At 38.1% G+C, this 19,802-nt stretch overlaps 2 protein-coding genes across 7 annotated transcripts in view; one reads left to right on the forward strand and one right to left on the reverse strand.

The window, feature by feature from the left end:
• LOC122091418 (serine/threonine-protein phosphatase 4 regulatory subunit 3-like) overlaps positions 1-7,005 on the reverse strand; it is a 22,411-nt gene extending 15,406 nt beyond the window's left edge. For 2 of the 6 annotated variants that reach the window (XM_042661355.1, XM_042661354.1), the window contains exons 1-8: positions 6,712-7,005; positions 3,833-3,913; positions 3,592-3,691; positions 3,407-3,491; positions 3,254-3,303; positions 3,106-3,171; positions 2,179-2,258; positions 366-425 (exon numbers count right to left, since the gene is read on the reverse strand). In XM_042661355.1, the coding sequence (XP_042517289.1) occupies positions 366-425; positions 2,179-2,258; positions 3,106-3,171; positions 3,254-3,303; positions 3,407-3,491; positions 3,592-3,691; positions 3,833-3,913; positions 6,712-6,756 (567 nt within the window). In that variant the 5' untranslated portion in view covers positions 6,757-7,005. Of the gene's footprint in view, positions 1-365; positions 426-2,178; positions 2,259-3,105; positions 3,172-3,253; positions 3,304-3,406; positions 3,492-3,591; positions 3,692-3,832; positions 3,914-4,423; positions 4,500-6,711 lie in introns of those variants that run through there. The other 4 variants (XM_042661353.1, XM_042661351.1, XR_006143927.1 and 1 more) reach the window with 3 other exon arrangements.
• A 5,574-nt stretch (positions 7,006-12,579) lies between these two features.
• On the forward strand, positions 12,580-17,217 carry LOC122091995 (calreticulin-like). The gene is made up of 14 exons (XM_042662272.1): positions 12,580-12,741; positions 13,869-13,976; positions 14,119-14,311; positions 14,419-14,677; positions 14,769-14,825; positions 14,927-14,974; positions 15,081-15,167; positions 15,253-15,310; positions 15,388-15,455; positions 15,585-15,680; positions 15,795-15,842; positions 16,615-16,644; positions 16,728-16,826; positions 16,943-17,217. The coding sequence occupies exons 1-14, from the start codon at positions 12,642-12,644 to the stop codon at positions 16,952-16,954; spliced, it is 1,263 nt and encodes a 420-aa protein (XP_042518206.1). The 5' UTR covers positions 12,580-12,641; the 3' UTR covers positions 16,955-17,217.
• Positions 17,218-19,802: the final 2,585 nt, after the last annotated feature.

Raw genomic sequence — 19,802 nt, forward strand, 5'->3', positions numbered from 1 at the left:
GGGGGGGGGGGGGAGTTGGGAACTAAGAAGTAAAGTCAATTACAACTTTACTTCAGCCATGCAACATTCCGCCTAAAAGGTCTCCCCACAATAACATTTTCCTGGAATCTTTACTCTAAAAACCCAAATAATCATCATAACTTTCACTGGTGTGTTGGGAAGAAGCTTTGGAAATGGGAACCTGTTCAATCACTTATCATTTTCACTGTTCTAGCAGTACAAGGGGGGTTTCCATCTATGCTAAACTCCTTGAGAATAAATATAAATACGCACACATATATCAAAAAAACAACGCTAAGAGTTACACAATCTTAACAGGATATCCAAAATTTTCTTAAGGGCTCAAAGTTTTATAGGAAGCTTACATCATGCACTATAAGCTCTGTCACACGTATTTGATCCGTGATTCCACTCTCCACTACAGTCTGCAATATAAAGTAGTTATCTTTTTAAGATATCAACTTACCACGTCAATAACAACAACAACTACTACTACTTTCAAAAAGACCCTGGAGGGGGGAGGAAAGAGCACAATGATTATAACAACAGCAATAATAAATATCATTACATCATCAACCCCAGCAAGCAATTATTGTCATAGTAAATATTCACATCAATCTCATGTTAAGCATGATCGACATGTTAGGAGCAGTGAATACCTGAGTTAATAGGTACAAGAAAGGGTCAACAATTTTATTTAAACATTCCTCAGAAGTTCAGAACGAAGAAATCAACTATGTCAAGACCTAAGTTCATAGTTGTCACGGCATTAAATCGATCCAAGGCGGTGGAGGGGTGGCTAATCGATTTGGTGATGAATCGCCCGTTATGGCGTTGACATGGCGGTCAAATCGCCTATGTGTCATTTTTTATTTTCCCTATTTTCTAAAGTTATTTAGTATGCTACTTTTTTATTTCCCCTATTTTCTAAAGTTATTTAGCATGCTACAAGCCTACAATATATACCCTATAACATATAAAACCAACATTAAGCAACATCAAATCATCAAAAATCGACATAGCCCTATCAAAATCACCCTGCATTTTACAAAAAATCGATTGCCTAGTGAATCAAGTGTGACCTGGCATCCATGGCGGCTCCATGGCGATGCCTATCAGCCAATGGCGACCGCCATTTGTGAGTCACGTAAATCGTAACACTGCCATGAACTTCTTTTTCCGCCAATGACAACTATGCCTAAGTTGTAGTATAAACTACAGATTAATAACCCCCCAGGAAAAAAAAGGTTGAAGTATATAGGATAGTAAGCAGGTTCTTCAGAACGGTGACATCCAAATTACTCTAATGGGAAAAAACAGTAACACAAGGCTGAAATAGCATCCATTAGATTTGGGAAGACCTTCCAGATCTTTGTTAAAGTCCACCAAGAAAACAAAAAACAGCAACAGTCATAAAAGCTTAACTATAACCACCTCTTTCGTTCTCAATAATATTTTTTACCACACACACACACACACACACACATATATATAAAAGCTTTCTGGATCAGTTTAGCACCATATAGGCAGGAGACACTGGCTATTGGAAAACTATTATAGCATGAGGATGAGTTAACTGGCATAGGTGACACAACCTCATTAAGGAATTAATCTATGTGTCTGGTTAAATGACAGAAAATCAACAGCTGAAACAAACTTTACAAAGGTCTGGCCTCAAGTCAAGAAATATAGAACTACAAGCTTTCAGAAATTCTATCAGAACTCAAGACTGCAAATAAAAATAAGCAGAAGCTTCATCAGCAAGCCAATCATCAAGGTTCAGCCAGTGCCAACACAATTACATGATCTCCAACAGTAATCAGACAACCATCATTTGGAGAATTTATGAACTGACAAAAGATATTAACATGGCAGAACCTGAAAAACTTATAAAACGAAGGCATGACTAAAAATTGGGGGGAAAAAAAATTTTTAAGGCACACAGTACTGGAGTAGCTTTAAATTAAGAGAAGGAAAAATTGCCACCATCATTGCATCATATAGAAATGCAAAGACTTAATCATTTGCAGTGCAAGACACAAGGCAAATAGAGATCAATTTCAAGAAGAGATAAGACATCCACCATGCCCACTCAAGCAAAAGAATGAACCAACGATACAAAGCCAAAACATAATGGAAAGTCAAGGAATGAGAAGAAAACAAGATCTGTTAATAAACCTTCAATATCAGAGGAAGTGTCGATAGTTCAACCGCTGGCAATTCCCTCAGCTCACTGTTGACGCCATGAAATGACTCATCTACAGAATTAACCCCCCATAAAAGGGTAAAATGGTTAGGCATAAACATGTTCCACACACAAATGATTTGGGAGATAATTAATAGAAGGAAGAATAACAAAAATCCACAAACTCAAATAATATTATTCAGACTAAAACAGGAGACCAAATATTAACAAAACCACACTAGGAGAAACATAAGGCTAGTACGTTAGGGACAAGTAATGCATTCAACATTCTAACTTGCAAGGCATAGGGGAAGATGGAATTCTGATGTTTTTTAGGTGAATCAGGAGAGATTGCAACTAGCAAGGAACCAGTGGCTATAGCCATTCAAATCAAAAAGTGTTTGGGAGTGGTGCAGGAGGTGATGAACAGGCATATACTGATGCAGATAAAACACAAAGGTGGGCTTATTTTTTTTTTTTTTAGTGAGAAAAAACTTTGGTCCTTACATGTTGGGCCATTAGTCCAATGGGTTTTTATTGCAACAGGTCACTTAAATGGGCCTATAATATGGGTAGGAGCAATGAATATGGAATTTCCTTTTGTTAGTCTAGTTAGGGCTTAATTTCTTTACTTAATTTATATCAAGTGTTTTAATTAAGGCCAGAATGGGTCTCTAAGAGTCCACCCTTATTTCAGACTCAGTCTCTTTCCTTTTTTATTTCAGTTTCCTAGTTAGAGTAAGTCATAGTTGTCAAGGCGTTGCCTAGGCATCCAAGCGGTTTTGTCTGAACATGCCCAAACAATGAGCAGAGTGTCTTACTATCTTCCTGCCACCCTTTAAGCCCCACGCCAACAATTTCTTCAATGCCATTCACAAAATGGACACCTAAAAAGAAAATCCAAGCTCAGAAGGAATTACCATTGGCCTGAGATGTCCCAGATGTCTCCAATGCCTCTGTGGCTGAGCGATGACCCATCTCAAGGTCTATAAAGAAGTCCAGATGTTTAAAAACAGCAAAAGACAAATAACAAGCAGTTCATAGATCAACAGATCAGTGGATACTTACTACTGAGTGTGTTAAATTGCATATTTCTCTGCACACTGCAAATGTGGTCCCTAAGTATTTTAGAGAAAAATAGAAAATAAAAAGGTTATATGATAAAATAATAGAAATAAACTAACGCTATCAAGAAAACATTAGAAAGAGTTTGATAGTCACCAGATGTAAGAGCACCCTGGAGTCTCTTGAAAGCTAAGAGCTAACTCTGTAGAATACTCTGGATCACGCCAAGAGATGATAGTTTCTGGAACAACAAATGAACTACTCCACATTAGTAAGTCCATTCTGTAATGTAAAACTATAACAAAAGGCAATTAGTCATACGGTGTAGCTAGAAAACTTACCTTCTTGCCTTCGATAGATCTCATCAGAGCTGATACGATGTGCAAGTAATGTCTCGTTGTCTTCCTCATCAATGACAAAGAGGCCAAGTTCTTCTGATCTCTGTTGAAACAATTTCAGTCAGTCAGCACTCCATTTGACAGTTGACCAGTCCCACACCCTGTCCCCCAGAAGAAAAAGTAACCTCCAAACTCAAATTAAGAACAGATGGAAGAAATAAAAGCAGCATAAATATTGATGAACCTCCAGATAATCAACAGTAACATGTCCGGTTCCACGGTCATCCCACTTTCCATTCTCATTCAGACGATAGACCTTGACACGCTGCAAATTTGGAAGACTTGTCAAAGATATAAATGAAGATGCTAGGTAATGAGGGACTAAAACTTCCACTCCAAGAGAATAAGCAGCAAACATGCAACATAAATCCCCTTCGATTAAAAACAATATTAGAAGTACTTCATCGCGCACACAAAAAACCAGACGATAAAACTCTGACTGTCCCATAGTACAGGTCATTTTTTTCACAGGACAAGGTAGAAGCATTCACACAAGGACTGTGAAGATCTACAGGGCAAAAAAAAATATAACAATCATTAAAAAATCATATTGCAGGTGTCTTCGGCGCTATCACATACGAAGATAGCGGGACAAGCGATGAACTAATCAACATTCAACAAACCGCATAAAAAAATAAATAAATAAATAAAAGTGGAAGCAGCAGCCTAGAATCAACCTTGCTTCTTGATATTCATACAACCAGGATTCTTATCGGTATGGAAGTAGACAACATATATAGACCACTATCCTAGGGACCAGGACGAACTTATTAACCTCCACAAGTTCTTTCCAGTTTGCTTCCATTAGAAGCGTAATGGAATAGCTTCCCAAACAATCCAATAACTTATGGCTCAAAATTTCTCCCTGCGAAAGATGCCAAAATATTAGCATGTAACAAATGTTTTTCTCAGAAATAGGCAGTGAAGGCTGTATACATAGATTGTCTACATCAAAGAAGTTGGCTTGAAAGAAAGCCGTGACTCAATTATCTAGAAACAAAAATAAACTAAGAACATAAGCATCAGTCAAAAACGTCTCAACTCATCCAAATAAAGCTAGTTAAACCAAAATTTGATATTCCCCTAACCTCATTTTCCAATGCTACCAAATATATAAGGTATCCCTTGGAAGCCCGAACACCACTATCAAAACTTATTCTATATTACAAAATGAGTTCTGGTAATGGTCATATATGTAAAAAGAAGGGTCTGAATTCTATTATGAGTTAGGGTAATGGTCATAAATGTAAAAAGAAGGGACTTTCGAAATGAATGGAGGAGACATGAAAGAAAGAAATCCCAGGTACCAAAAAAACAGAGTGAAAAGCTGGGATTTCAAAAGCTCAAATTTGAAGTACACACATCATCTGGCTACATGGCTTAACAGTGGGGAAGGGTTGTAGAGAAAACAAGGTCTAAGAAAACAAGAGCACAATAACAGCAGTCTCAACATTGATACATTATTATAAAAGAATTACAGATACAATTAAATAAGTAGGCAAGAGAGATTTTTAACACCTTTTCTTTTGATTTTCTCCCACCACCCTGTAAAATTCTATTCTTCTACCATGTTTTCTTAAGTAAAAAAAAAACCAACCAAATGAGTGTTTGGATCTAATTAACATTAGGCAGATGTATTGAATTAAAGAGTAGAAACATCTAAAACCGCAGTCCCTTGACACATTTATTGATCTACAAAAATTTTCTAGTTGCGAATTAGAATCTGTGCCTACTAAAAGTTTTCCAGTTTATCATAAATTTTGCAGCATATCCTGGTGCATCTAAAGACAAAACATAAACAAGATAAAAATCTTACTATTATGGATACCCCCAACAATTAAGATTCTTCAAAGCTAGACCTTTCCTAAGCAGAGTACTTGGGACAAACCTCATCAGACCAGTTTAACCTTGAACTGGCTTAGTAACCTCAATGATCAAAGACAGGCTATGTGACAGAACTTTCTATGGACAGAGAGCATGCGGAAAAAGTTACAGCGGCAGATTGTGGGTTAGAACACACATGGAAAATGATGGTTGATGATAAAGTATATAGCATGCTTTCAGGGCTTCCTGTCACAGAAGGACAATAACCACCATAGCCACATTCAGTACTGAATAAACCACCCTACAAGTTCTATTGCACAACACCAACCAAGTGAACAACTGACCCAAGTATAATAGCTAAATCAGGCAACATCCTTAGATGTGCTCTAAAAATTTATACCTTACTATAGTCTCCCTTAAAATGCTCAACTAATAAACCAGAAAATATCACTTCTTTATTGCCTTCATCATAATTCATTTTTACATCCAAAATTCAATACCTCCACAGCGACTATCTGGTCTCCCTACTCTCTGAATTGCTTCCTCCAGAACCTTCAAGGAACTCATCAGTCTAAAAAATCTATAATCTAAAGAGAGAGCTGATCAAATTTCCCATTTTAATCAGAAAAATCTAATCGTCAACTAGTCAAAGACTTAGCAGAGCACAATAGTCGTCATCTAGATTCCTCAACCATAGTGCCTTCAAGTTAGATCAGGGTATGCGGCCTTCCCCATGTATTCTCTCAACACAACATTTTCTAGACCTTGTTAAAAACACGATAAGTCTGCAAGTCTGTAACAGTTACTACACATGAACCACATGACTTGGTCAATAAATTAGTGCACATAAAGAAAACCTCGTGATCAAATTTATAACTTCTGTGGCCATGCAGTTACGGCAAGGGAACGTAACAAACTATAAGAACAGTAATTAAGAGAAGTCCTAATTGAATTAATATCAGCATAACCTACCCACCCAGATACCAGTGTCGAATAAAACAAGTGAATGAAAGAGACGATAAAGTATTATATTTAAGATTCTGGATAGATAGAATAGCTACACCGCTAGGCCAAAAGAGTTATAACTCAGTGTCGAACATTTGTCTCCTCAAAATCGAGCTCGCGCTTGAAAAGGAATAACGAAAAGTGCATAGAACTAAAACTTCCACGCTAGGGCAACATCAAAATCAAAGAATTTAGAAAAATCGAAGTGCCAAACATCATCAAAAAAACACTTACCTGCATCGAATTCGCGTTAGGCGTGGTTTTTTCTTCAGCGCCCATCAGTCTTTCCTCTCTCCTTCTACTGAATTTTTACAAAATCCTTGTCGATATTGAACAAAATAGAATATGCTATAATTGAGGGATCGAATAAGAACTTTTAAGTATAACTACAGAGGGAAGTGGCGGGAGATTTAAGTTTCGGAGATCAACAGAAACCCTAACCGCCATTAACGTCGGAGAGAACCCTCGGTTTTCTTAGCTTCCTCTCCCTCTCTCTCTCTCTCCCGTTTTCCTTTATTCTGTGCACTTTTCCCCGCCTATCGATAAAATACCGAGAAGTATATAAAGCGTATAATTCCCATAATACCCTCAGTGGTTCACTAACCCGTTTTGACATCCTCTTATCGTTAAAACACATTAGATCCCAAATAATAAATATCATCTCCTCATGCTCAACTGGAAAAAAAACACGAAAGAACAAAAAAAAAACTCTGGTTTCGAATCCATTCAATTCGATCGGATTTAAAGCATATTAATCTTTCTGAACTTGTTTCTCCACACAGTGCATGAACTCCTCCTACTAGTCCCTAAATCGGCTGGTGATAGATCTGAATAGGCACCTTGTGATCCTTACCCTAATCTTATTAATGATGAGATCGATCTCAAAACAGAAATTGCAAGATTGAAGGCAATGTATGAGAATGGTGAAAAAAAGATAAGTCTCTACCTTCTTTCATTGATCTTCTGCTGCTGCTCACATGATTCCTCGAGGTTGAACTAATGGATGAGAACGAATTCAAGCTCTGCCGCATGTCGGAACACAGAATATACAAATCTAACTGTAAAAGACGTTATATTAATTGGTTTTATATGGCATTACCTATCACCAGAGAAATTTGAAACTTCCTGACTCATAGCAACTTTCTTTAGTAATTAGATATTAAAAAAAAAACTTGATAATTATTACTTTTTTATTCTTCTTAAGATGAATATGAGTTATATTTTTGTGGCTTTTACTCAATTGTTAATCCAACTTTGCAACCATTCTCTTTCTCATATTAGATTTCTTTGATTGATCGGTTTTATTCTCATCCCAAAGATTGGTATCTTAATGAATGTAACAGTTGTACGTATTTCAACGTTTAAGGATTTGAAAAATATTATTTTAGGCAGTCATGATTCATGAATAACTAATAAAGTTGAAGTTCTCAAAGGCTGTGTTCGGTAGTCATCTAGAAAAAATAATAATAATAAATAAATAAAATAGTATGAAAAAAAAAAACTCAGTAGAAACGCAAAATGATAAAACGATGAAACTTTATTCCGTCATTTTGATTTCATTCCAAAAACGAAAAAAATAAAAAACTTGAGTAATCATTCCTAAAACATGTACATCAGACACCATTTTGACACATAAACTGAAAATTCTATTTTTTTACGCGAAACATTCAATTGAATGACTACCAAACCCATAGCCTTTTTTTTTTCTCCTTTTTATAGAAAGATAAATTAACTTACAAAAAGGAGGAGAATGCATAGTTATCCAGCTCACATCTATTTAGTATAAGTTTTTTAACCATTGCTTTGTAAGCAGTGTTGGTCAAAAAAGCAACCACTTCATTGGTGGGCTTGGCCAAAAACAGAGAGAAGGAATAATGTTATAAACATCTAGGAGAAAGTGAACTACGACGCTCCAAGGCTTTAATTGTTTTTTGGGAACCCTAATCTTCTAAGTTGTTGCCATAAGAAAGATATGTATGCACACATTCATTACACGTGACAGGCACAATAGGCCACTCGTTACAGTAAACAAAAAAAAAAATAGAAGGCACAATATGGTAAAGTCCAATACATTAGTTGCATGTTAGTGATTAAGTCTTAATTGTTATAACTAGTCTGCATATGATTTCTACTGCAAAGCAATGTTGTTTTCACCCAAAAACAGATAAATGATATTTGGTTATTAAGTTTGAGTGTGCTTAAAGTTGCGGTTAACCAGTTTGTCCATATATATTCCATTTGCATCGGTTAGTGTATTGTGATTTTGATAAACCTTTGCTCACCTTTCAATTCAGCCATGTGAGGTTCAATCTAGTGAAATTGGTGAATATATTAAGACAAATGACCTGCATGTGATATCGTAGGACAGTGAAATGTTAATATGCATTTGGCAATATAGAGGCTTCTTTGTTCCCCTTTACTGACACCCCCTGCTCAACCGTATAGCAATATAGCTTTGCATGATGTGCTCCATTAGTTGGGCCTAGGGATTCCATCCCACATTGCCAGCATGGCAATCTTCTGTCCTGAAACTATAAAGTTGGATACTAGTGTATTTCTACAGATCTATAATAAATAATAATAATAATAATAATAATAAGTTGTATTGGTGTTTTTATATGCAGAACACGAAAAAATGATACATGTATAAAAAGGAGAAAGAACTCCAAAAGTTGATACACGTACACACCTAGACACACACAGGGTGGTAAGACCGTGCTTCCCCGCATTGAAGGTGCTATCTTGCACCCTCCCATTGGCCCACAACACTGGTATATACCTGCACCAATGGTTAGAGTTCGTTCTCCTTATAACGAATGACTACTGTATTTGGCCTAGTTGTTTTTAGGGGAAAGGCTGAGTATGACACTGGTAACTCATATCAGTAGTATCTATCTCTCTACTTAGAAAAGCCTCCGATGCCCCTTCTATTGATTGAGCCACTAGCTCCAGGAAAGCGGATGGTATACCTAACCTCTTCCCTTGTTTTTATATTTAGAACAAGAAAACAAATATATATATATATATATATATAAAAGGAACAAGTTTTCTTGAACCCATAGTGATCTATTCACGGTGGTGGTGGTTGGGGGGGGGGGGCATCAGGACTTCACCTATCGACACAAGAAAACTTTCTCCTATAAAATATGACCGCAACAATTTCATGTTAGATAGAATGTAAGCAGGGTTAATTGTAATAAAAAAAATAAAAGATCCTTGTCACACAGCATTAGTATTACTTTTCTCATAAGTATACCCCCCCTTCTTTCCAATGTTGAGGTATTTTCTAAGAAACGTAACAAAGTACGATTGATTGATATTGAAAATTATTAAAGGATTTGGTATGCTTCCGAGTGGAGTGTAGTTGGTGGAGTACTCTACGTGGCGACTTCTTTGTCTAAAACAAGTCTTAATATTGGTTACATCACCTTTGCTTACGTTATATACCAATAGCAACAGTTTCACTAGTGAAATACGTAAAATTTAAGAGTTTTTTTTTATTATTATTTTGCATGAAAATGTCAAATCTAAGTTGGCTCGTAGGACTAGTCAGGACGAAGGCCTCGATACCCGTTGTCAAAAAAAAAAATAATAATAATAATAAAATTAAATTACATCTAAGTTATGCTCCAACATGTATCCTCTTAGTAGTTGTTGTACCTTTTTTTTTTTATTACTTTGAGGTTTCATTTGATATGTATTTTCACACTGAATTTTATATGTTGATATTACGCTTTGAAATGTCAACAAAATTATTTGGTATGCATTAACATTTCAAATATTTTAATGCATCCAAGAACGTTGCTCATTATGAGATGGGCTTGAAACCAATTTGGCATTCGTATTTGATAATTAGAGAACAAAGAACTAGTCCAATAACACTCTTGAGCATATTTCATAAACTAATGATACTCTTTCGTTCAAAAGGATAAGCCATCATAAATATCAAATACACTCTAAACTCCCCCTAAAAGCATCCCAAGTGCTCCTTGCTACTTATACCTTGCACGACGTCTCTATCGATACATCGTCTTGAATCCACAGGTGATCTTTTTTCCCAGCTCGACTTCCATATAAATGGAAGTATTGGTTTTAGAATGGATTGGGTATACTAGGATACTCGAGATGTATGCTACCACGAGCTAAATATAAAATGCCCTCAACATTCGAACCAATCCACTTCCCTTTCTTTAAATGTTCGAGTGTGTATCAGGTTCTCATACGATCTAATCCACATAGGGTGGATTCCATCTGTGTGGATATGACCGTACGAGAATGATTATCGTACAAGAATCTAATATGCTCTATAAAACTTAACCCTATGAGTAGCATTTATGGAATCAATGTTGCAGTCGTAAAAATCTTCAGCCACCATTAAAATCAAAGCAAGGCTCATGCAAATCCAAACAATTCTTCATAAACTGCTTCAATGAAGAGACCATCAATATTCCCAACTCAAATGAATATTGAAAGGATTGTGCAGATGATATGAAAGAGGAGGAAGACATCATACCATTCATCTTCAAGGTTATCCCCACACCAAGCCTTTCAATGGAAGCAAAAATTTGCTTGCAGCAGAGACGTGTAGATTTACAAGTAGAGGAGATAGAACATGTTTAAAAATAATATTAGTAATAATAATATGAGGCTTCCTCACATCCATGAATTTGGATATTTTAAGGCTAATCACTGCTCACGAATTATTCAATATATAGAATGATAAAATATATATATATATATATATAAATATTCAAAAAAAAATATATAAATATTCTAAAATCTGTTATGTATGTGTCTTGACCCATTTGATTCAAATAATTTTTTTCCCTGAAGCCTGTCATGGTATAACAGGTCTGGGGCTCACTTCCCAGTGCTTGAATTTTAGGTCTTTCAATAGGGATGCCAATATAATGGTTAAAGGAGCGTCTTCCAAAAAAAAAAAAAAAATGCTTGAATTTCATAAACTTGTCTAAAGCATCGTAGCTATGCGTGCGGTGGTGTAAGTGTCACCTTACGAGAAAGGCATACGTGTTATTACCCCCGCTCCTATTAATTAGTCACATTAATAGGGCCAAAATTAGTCACACGCGCCTGTCAAGCGGTTGAGTTAGACGCTAGCGTGACACTGAGCTCCCAATCTCATAAGCAGTTCCAGTATATCGGGAGATGGGCCCATGTGTATGGCTGCACACCCATTGGCTAGTTGCGTCGAAAGTGGGCTCAGACTGCGTCACTAAAATTATCTCAAAATTAGGTTTCAGGAAATCTATTGAAAATTGTTATCTTACAATCCTAATTAGGTACTTCCGGCGTAATAAACCATCAAACAATGGTCCAATGACGGACATACCCATATACTTTTAAACAAATGACATGACGTCTCATCATAAATCGTAATTTCCGTTCCACTAAAACATCCGACCCGGGTCAGACGCTCAGACATTTAGACCTAGCGTTACAACATGAGCGTAACACACCCCACCACTACAACATGAGTGGTCTCAAGGTATGGGCCACCGGTTAAATCGATAAGACCAGACCAATTCGACCCAAATGGTGCAACCAGTTATAAATGGCCTGATCTCGGGCCCAACCTGATTGTCTTTCAGTTGGACTTGATTTTGATGGTAAATCAATGGATGGCCATTTATAGTCGGGTTAACTTGTTTATACTTTGATTGGTCTGTTTATAGCTTGATTAGCATATGCCCAATTGAGGATTGATGGTTGTTCAACTGAATATAAATAGGTCCATACCTGACCTATATAATACTATGCAATCATGATGTCGTATCAATTGGACCAGACTGACACCGATTGATTACTTCATCTCAGAACATAAACGAGGAGGGTCGAACCCTATAGTGTTTAAGACTTGTCAAACGTAACCTACCTTTGCAATCAAAGATGAACCCGAGGGAGGTCCCGGCCTGACCATTGCCGCATCGTTATGCGACGCTGCTACACGACAAACGTGAGGAACGGAGGTTAGTTTCGTAATTGACTGGGTTATTCGTGGTTCTTCGGACGTAAAACGCGAATTAAAAATAGTTTATAAAAATAGAAAATCAGGAAAAAAGCTTCACTATATTACGCAGCTTTCCCCCACATACTCCACAGACCTGTGTGCCGAAGAGTGGTAGTCTCGTTCGTTTGTTGCTGCAATGGCGACTCCGTGGAAAAGCCCTAGTCTTTTCGGCTTCATCGTCCTTACCATTTTCTCAATTGCTTCTGCGGAAGTGTATTTCGAAGAGCGCTTCGAAGGTACAATGGATCCCCTCGATCTCGGATCCCTTCAATTCTCATATTTTGCTCCCATCATAGGCGCATTTTGATCCATCTAGGGGTTTTGAATTTTTCGAAATTCGATCTACATCTACATTGATCTGATAGTGTTTTATCAGTTTCCTGTTTATCCATCTGGTTCGATATCTTTGCTTTATATTTGCGGTTAGGAGTTCGTCATGGATTGGAGGAAAATCTATGGTTTTGTTTGGTTGATCTATAGGGATTTTGATCTGGTTAGTCATATTAGATTATGTTCGATTATGTTCGATTATGTTCGATTATTATCTGACGTCAGTCTATATTTGTATGCATTTCTATGTTTGATTTTGCATTTGCATGGTGACAAAATGCGTTCTCTCTAGAAAGAAGAGTTCATGCAAAATTGAGAGTTTTGGGAACATTGCGATATGATTAGATATATTTTTTGAGGTTATGTTGAAGGTTTATTTTGAGTTTACACTCTGATAACCAAATCAATCTATGGCTCCTCCCTAGTCAAGTTTCGTGTATACTCTTTTAATAATTCTGTTATGTTAGATCATATTTTGCGACAGTTTAATTCATCTTTCTGGAGTTACTGATGCCAATGATCCATCTGTATTTATTGGCATTTCAATCCAGATCTCTTGTTGCCATCTTCGAATGGTACTTTCTCATCATCGACACATCTGTTGGAATTTATATGAATTTTCATTCACTTCAGATTTTACATTCAGCTGAAATGATTCTTATCTATATACCATGTTAAGATTTTATTTATTTATTTATTTATTGTATGAAGTGTGGAGAGGGGGGACTGATAATACAGTAAGTACAGACTGTTAATACACATATATGTATTATCTCTTTAAAAATCATCACATCGGCTTGAATATGTGACCTTGAATTAGTACTTTTGTAAGAACAAGCTGATGATGTCCTTTGTGGTCCTATGGTGGAGTTACATTTTGCTTCATTTAATTTAATTTTTTTTTTTTGGGGGGTGTGGGGTGGTTGTTGAGGTTTCTATATCTAAATAAGTGTGTGATTTTCTAATTGATTTTGAATGATTTACTGTAATTGATTTGCATTTTATTTATTTGAATTTATGGTTGAATATTAAGATGGATGGGAGAACCGATGGGTCAAATCCGATTGGAAGAGAGATGAGAACGTGGGTGGGGAGTGGAATTACACTTCTGGTAAATGGAATGGAGACCCTAGTGATAAAGGTAACCTTCTATTTTTGTTTTTGGTTTTTTTTTTCTTCTAATGAAGGACCAGAAAATGTGTCAGCATTTTCATGCATTGGGTTCTTCAGTGTCAGCTCTTCAATACTCTGTGGTACTTGATTTGGCTTTGATCTCAATGCAGGTATCCAAACCAGTGAAGACTACCGGTTTTATGCAATCTCAGCTGAGTTCCCTGAGTTAAATAATAGGGACAAGACTTTGGTTTTCCAGTTCTCTGTAAAACATGAGCAAAAGCTTGACTGTGGTGGTGGCTACATGAAGTTGCTCAGCGGTGAAGTTGATCAAAAGAAATTTGGTGGTGAAACCCCTTACAGGTAACAAACCATAAGTCAATACCATCTATTAATTGTATATTTATTTATCCTTTCTGTCCACGTTGGAAAAGACTTGATTGCAAATCTTTTTATATGGTGAATGGCAGTATCATGTTTGGACCAGATATCTGTGGCTACAGCACCAAGAAAGTTCATGCTATACTTTCCCGCGATGGAAAAAACCACCTGATCAAGAAGGATGTTCCTTGTGAGACCGACCAGCTGACTCATGTGTACACTTTCATCCTCCGGCCAGATGCTACTTATACCATCCTCATCGACAATGTCGAGAAACAATCTGGGAGTCTATATAGCGATTGGGATATTCTCCCTCCAAAGAAAATCAAAGATCCAGAGGCCAAGAAAGTTAGTCCTCTTGTAAAATTGTTGTCCAGCTTTTTTTATTTTCTCCCATTAGGTCTTTAATTGTTGTAACAACTCACGTGTTAATGTGCAGCCAGAAGATTGGGATGACAAGGAATATATTCCTGATCCTGAAGATAAGAAACCTGAGGTATTCATCCCCGTACCTTTTTGTTGTTACTACTGGGAATTCTAATTCACTTTCTGCTACATAGTGTTATAATTGTACTGACTATTTTTATATGTTCAAAGGGGTATGATGACATTCAAAAGGAGATAACTGATCCTGATGCCAAGAAGGTAGCTGATTCAGGACTTGCTTTTCAGCATCTTTATCATGTTTTGAAAGGCACTGTTTCCATAGGAATGAACTAATTACTGAATATTGTGCTTCATTATTCCATAGCCAGAGGATTGGGATGATGAGGAAGATGGTGAATGGACAGCACCAACCATCCCCAACCCAGAATACAAGGGTCCATGGAAGGCAAAGGTCTGTGAAATTTCTAAACTGGCCGGAAGCTTGACATTTATTTTAATGGGCTTCAGTCTTCTTACCTGATGCTCATCATCTGCAGAAAATAAAGAATCCCAACTACAAGGGCAAATGGAAGGCACCTATGATTGATAACCCAGGTCTTTACTGATTCTCCATCAACACCATGTTTACTTTTGGATGTTTGTGTTGTTAACATTTCTATATGTACGCTCAGATTTCAAGGATGACCCAGATATTTATGTTTATACCAATTTGAAATATGTTGGCATCGAGCTGTGGCAGGTACACCTATGTACAATTTATAGCAATTGATTGTATTTTGTAGATATATTTGTGTACAACTTATAGCAATTAATTTCATTTTGTAGACTAAATAAATGCTGATGGGTGAGATATGTGTGTACATGTCAGGTAAAGTCCGGGACGATGTTTGATAATGTTTTAGTTTGTAATGATCCGGAATATGCAAAAAAGCTCGCTGAAGAAACATGGGGCAAAAACAAAGATGTATTTTACTTGTGCCTTATCTGTTTCAGTTCTTAAAAGTCTTTCCTCAATTCATAAAGATATTCATCCCCAAGAAAGAGAAGAAAATTCACATTGAGGTATTGGGTTTTGCAGGCTGAGAAGGCAGCATTTGATGAGGCTGAGAAAAATAGTGAAAAGGAGGTATATTGCCATTTGCCTTTTGTTCTCTGCATTTGTTTACTGATTTTGCCTGTGTGCCTACCGTACATGTAAGTTAGGTGAGCAGGGAAAAACTTTTCCTACTGTCGTTCTGGTAGTGGTCACTCATACAAGGGTGGTGGTACTACAGCACTACACAAGGGAAAGAGAAGAGTAGGCTTCCCTTTATGTGTGGTAGCTCAGTTGTGACGGCTGAAAATTATTTTTAGTCCAACAGATCTAGGGAGTTATATTTGCCATGTGGCAAATTTTGGATAGAGCTGAAATTTTATGGACAGGTTTCAGCCCAAATAATGTCCCCTTTTCGCATGTCAGGTTTCAGCCCAAATAATGTCCCCTTTTTGCATGTCAGGTTTCAGCCCAAATAGAGTTGGCCAATTGGAAAGTAAGGTTTTGGTAATCTAGTATAAAAATTAAACTTTTCGAAAAGGCAATGGACAACTGAATGTACAAGGGAAGCTGTCAATCCATGAGAGGATTTAGAGATCTAGTGTGAAAATGATACTTTTCTAAAATGAAATGGACGGCTGAATAGACAAGGGAATCTGACAATACATGAGAGGGTATATAGTTCTAAGCCTAAAGTTTAACTTGTGGGTCATTCAAGACCAATTCTTAGATTGCCATATTACCCTGCCATATTGTAAAGTATGGTATCAGTCTTGTGATGCTTTCTAGTCTTGCCGGACTAGAAAAATATTTTGCCTTCTTTGTGGACATAGTTTCTCTGACCTGTTGTGATTTATTCTGGCAGGAAGCAAAGGATGATCCAGCTGATTCTGATGTAAGCTTTATAGACCTATGCCTGAAGTATACCTTCATATTCTTAATGTCCTCCATATTCAATTGCACTAACATGTCTTTCAGGATGAGAATGAGGATGATGAAAGTGACGACGCTGAAGGCGATAAACCTGATAGTGATGACACTGAAGGCAGCAAGACCGATGACGAGGATGATGTGCATGTACGTCTCTTTCTCTGTCAGTTGTACAAAGCTATGATTCTTCTGAAAATGTGCTCAATGATTTTCCTTTTTCTGACTTGTTGCACCCTTCCTCTTATATTGCTATTCATTTGCAGGATGAACTTTAAGGAGATCTCCCAAGAAATTCTGGAGGCAGTTTATTCTAGGGATCCACTTTGGGCGGTTTAGACGCTCAAATTTTTTTTTTCCCATTTCACTTTTTTCTTTTTGATGTAGGAATCTTTTTTAGGGAAGAATATTTAGAGCTGCATGCAATCATGTAGCAGTTAAAGTTGTCTCATTTCATTCCTTAGAACAGAAAGAAAGCTATGAGGTGCTCGTTCATGCTAACTTCTAAAAGTAGGTTCAAAGAAACAAATGGATTGAGATATCCCTCGATTTTGGTTTCACGTCGTCAATTTCATTAACATATCTATCCCAGTAAGAAAAATAAAGGTGAATTCTATTCCAAGACCTGGTTGCAATAATCCTAGGCCATTTCAGCTTTGTGGTTGGACATGGTTCTTACCTGGAAACTGACAGAGCCTCGGATCTCACACAACTTATAAGTAGATAGATTTCGGTTCTCCTGGATAGATCAGGGTTTTAGGAATTGGGATCCGGCTCAGCCGATATCAATCTGGACGGCCCTATATTGGTTTATATCGGACGTATCTACTCTAGTTTTCATTTAATTTTTTTTTTTAAAACCTTTTTACCCTTGTTTTGTATCAATCAACCGATACGGGTTTGCGCACCACCTATCATTCAGCTGATCCCATATTGATCCCTAGAACCGCGTGATGAGGCAAATTATGTTATTTTCCTCAGCACGGTTGAAGCATGTACGCAAACCTGAACACGATTGAGCTGCTACTTCAGCCTCTGTTAGGCTGTGTTGTACCTCGGCCTCCATCAGTCCGCGCTATCTCCTTGGCCTTCATCAGGCCGTGCTACACCTCGGCCTTCATCTGGCCGTGCTACCTCCTCGGCCTCCATCAGGCCGCGCTTCCACCTCGGCCTTCATATGGTCGTGCTCCACCTCGGCGTCCGTCAGGCCGTGCTACCTTCTCGGCCTCCATTAGGCTGTGCTGCACTTCGGCCTTCATCAGGCCGTGCTCCACCTCGGCCTCAATCAGGCCGTGCTGCTCCTCGACCTCCATCAGGCCGTGCTTCCACCTCGGCCCGACGTCAACAACAAGGTTTCTAGAAACATGTTTTCATCCACCCTTACATTCAGGGAACGTAATCCCTATTCCGGAGGACAGGACTCTATCCACTACACGTCATCATAGACGTCACACGGTTGGCCTTTTCGAGTTAAGAGGGGAATATTCTAGGAATATTCCCATAATCACAGAGCCACTCCCCTTGAGGACTCCATGCCTAAACATGACTCTTGACAATCGTCTCCCACTTGCCCTCCATCAGCAGCCTATAAATACCAAGGTAAGCCTCCATCATGGGAGATCGATGACTCACTTCTCTTACTGAAAAAGCTCTCTTGAGCATCTGTTGTGGAAAGATCTAACTTAGGCATCGGAGAGTCCACCGTCGGGTCAGCTTGGCTGTAATACCCTACTTCTTTAACCCGGTCTGATTATAGGTTGACCCGGTTTAACCATGCAGGACCCGAACCGGAGAGAGTTAGAGCTGGTTCCTTATGGACTATGATGGCAAGGGTGACCTTAAACACCGGCTGGCCCGACAAGTCCGAGCCAGTGCCAGAAGAGACGGGAATACCCAAACCATGTACATGCATCTATCATAAGGCCATGTACGGATAAAGCAGGTATGTAGCCGTATATTAAGGTGCATACGTATATTACATAGTACGCCAAGAGTGAGATTCGTGCCGAGGGTCGAATTCTGTCAAAATCCCAAGTTTTGGCCCTCAGGTGGGCGGACAGGTCGGCGCATCCACCCACCTGAGTGACCCACCCATGTGAATTACTTAGTATTTTAAAGAAGTATATATAGCATTTGTACTTTTATTTTCTTTTTGTTGTAACCCGGCAGTCACTGAGAGGGGGGGTGAATCAGTGAGTTCAATTCCGATACCTAAAAACCTGTCCGATGTCTGGCCAAGAAAAACCTGATGTACCTGTCCCTATTTGCACACAGTCGTATGCACACTCAGCCTCTCATAGGCACTTCCAAGTATGCACACCCATTCCACATTCCACGCACTTCAATATCAAATGCAAACAACAAACACCCACAACACAGGGTTTTTTACGAGGTTCGGCAATTTGCCTACATCCCCGGAGTAGTGCCTGTAAAGGCTTCGTACCTACTCAATACACTACTTTTGACTGCACCCACAGTCGGGAGCACCCACACCCAATTTTCTCAAGCCGAAGCTGAGATGGCACTCGTAGTGCCGATACAATGTGTAGCACCCACTACACGGGAGCACCCACTCCCGGTGCTTAGCACCCACTAAGCACACAATAAATAATACAATTAAATTGGGCTTATATCAATGCCCTACAGTCAAGCTCTGCCTAGCATATGCATCCACAACTAGCTAGCATGCTTACAGTTCATCCACAACTAACCTAGCATGTATACATTCATTCACAACTAACCCTAACATACATACATTCATGTAATGTAAAATCACAGGTTAGATAATCTCACAACCGATTGCCTGGGATGACTGGAAACTTGTACTGACAAGTTTGGTGCTCACACCTTCTCTCTCCTTGGCTTCTTGCTATTCAAAGCAAATACATCCTTGCTTTCTTCTCTTCTTCCTTGGCTTTGAGTTAATATACCATTAACACACTTCAACCACCTCTAAAACCTCCTTTAATGGCCTAAGAACATTTATCATCAAGAATGTATGTTCATTCAAGGACCAACAAAGAGGGGGAAGCTTCTTCTACCAAAACCGTGGTCTTCTTTCACTCAAAACCCATTTTTATTGCTTCTATGGTGTAGGGCTTGAAAAAACGAAGAAGTTGCAACTTG

Source organism: Macadamia integrifolia, chromosome 10 (genome assembly GCF_013358625.1).
Source record: "Macadamia integrifolia cultivar HAES 741 chromosome 10, SCU_Mint_v3, whole genome shotgun sequence".
NCBI lineage: Eukaryota > Viridiplantae > Streptophyta > Magnoliopsida > Proteales > Proteaceae > Macadamia > Macadamia integrifolia.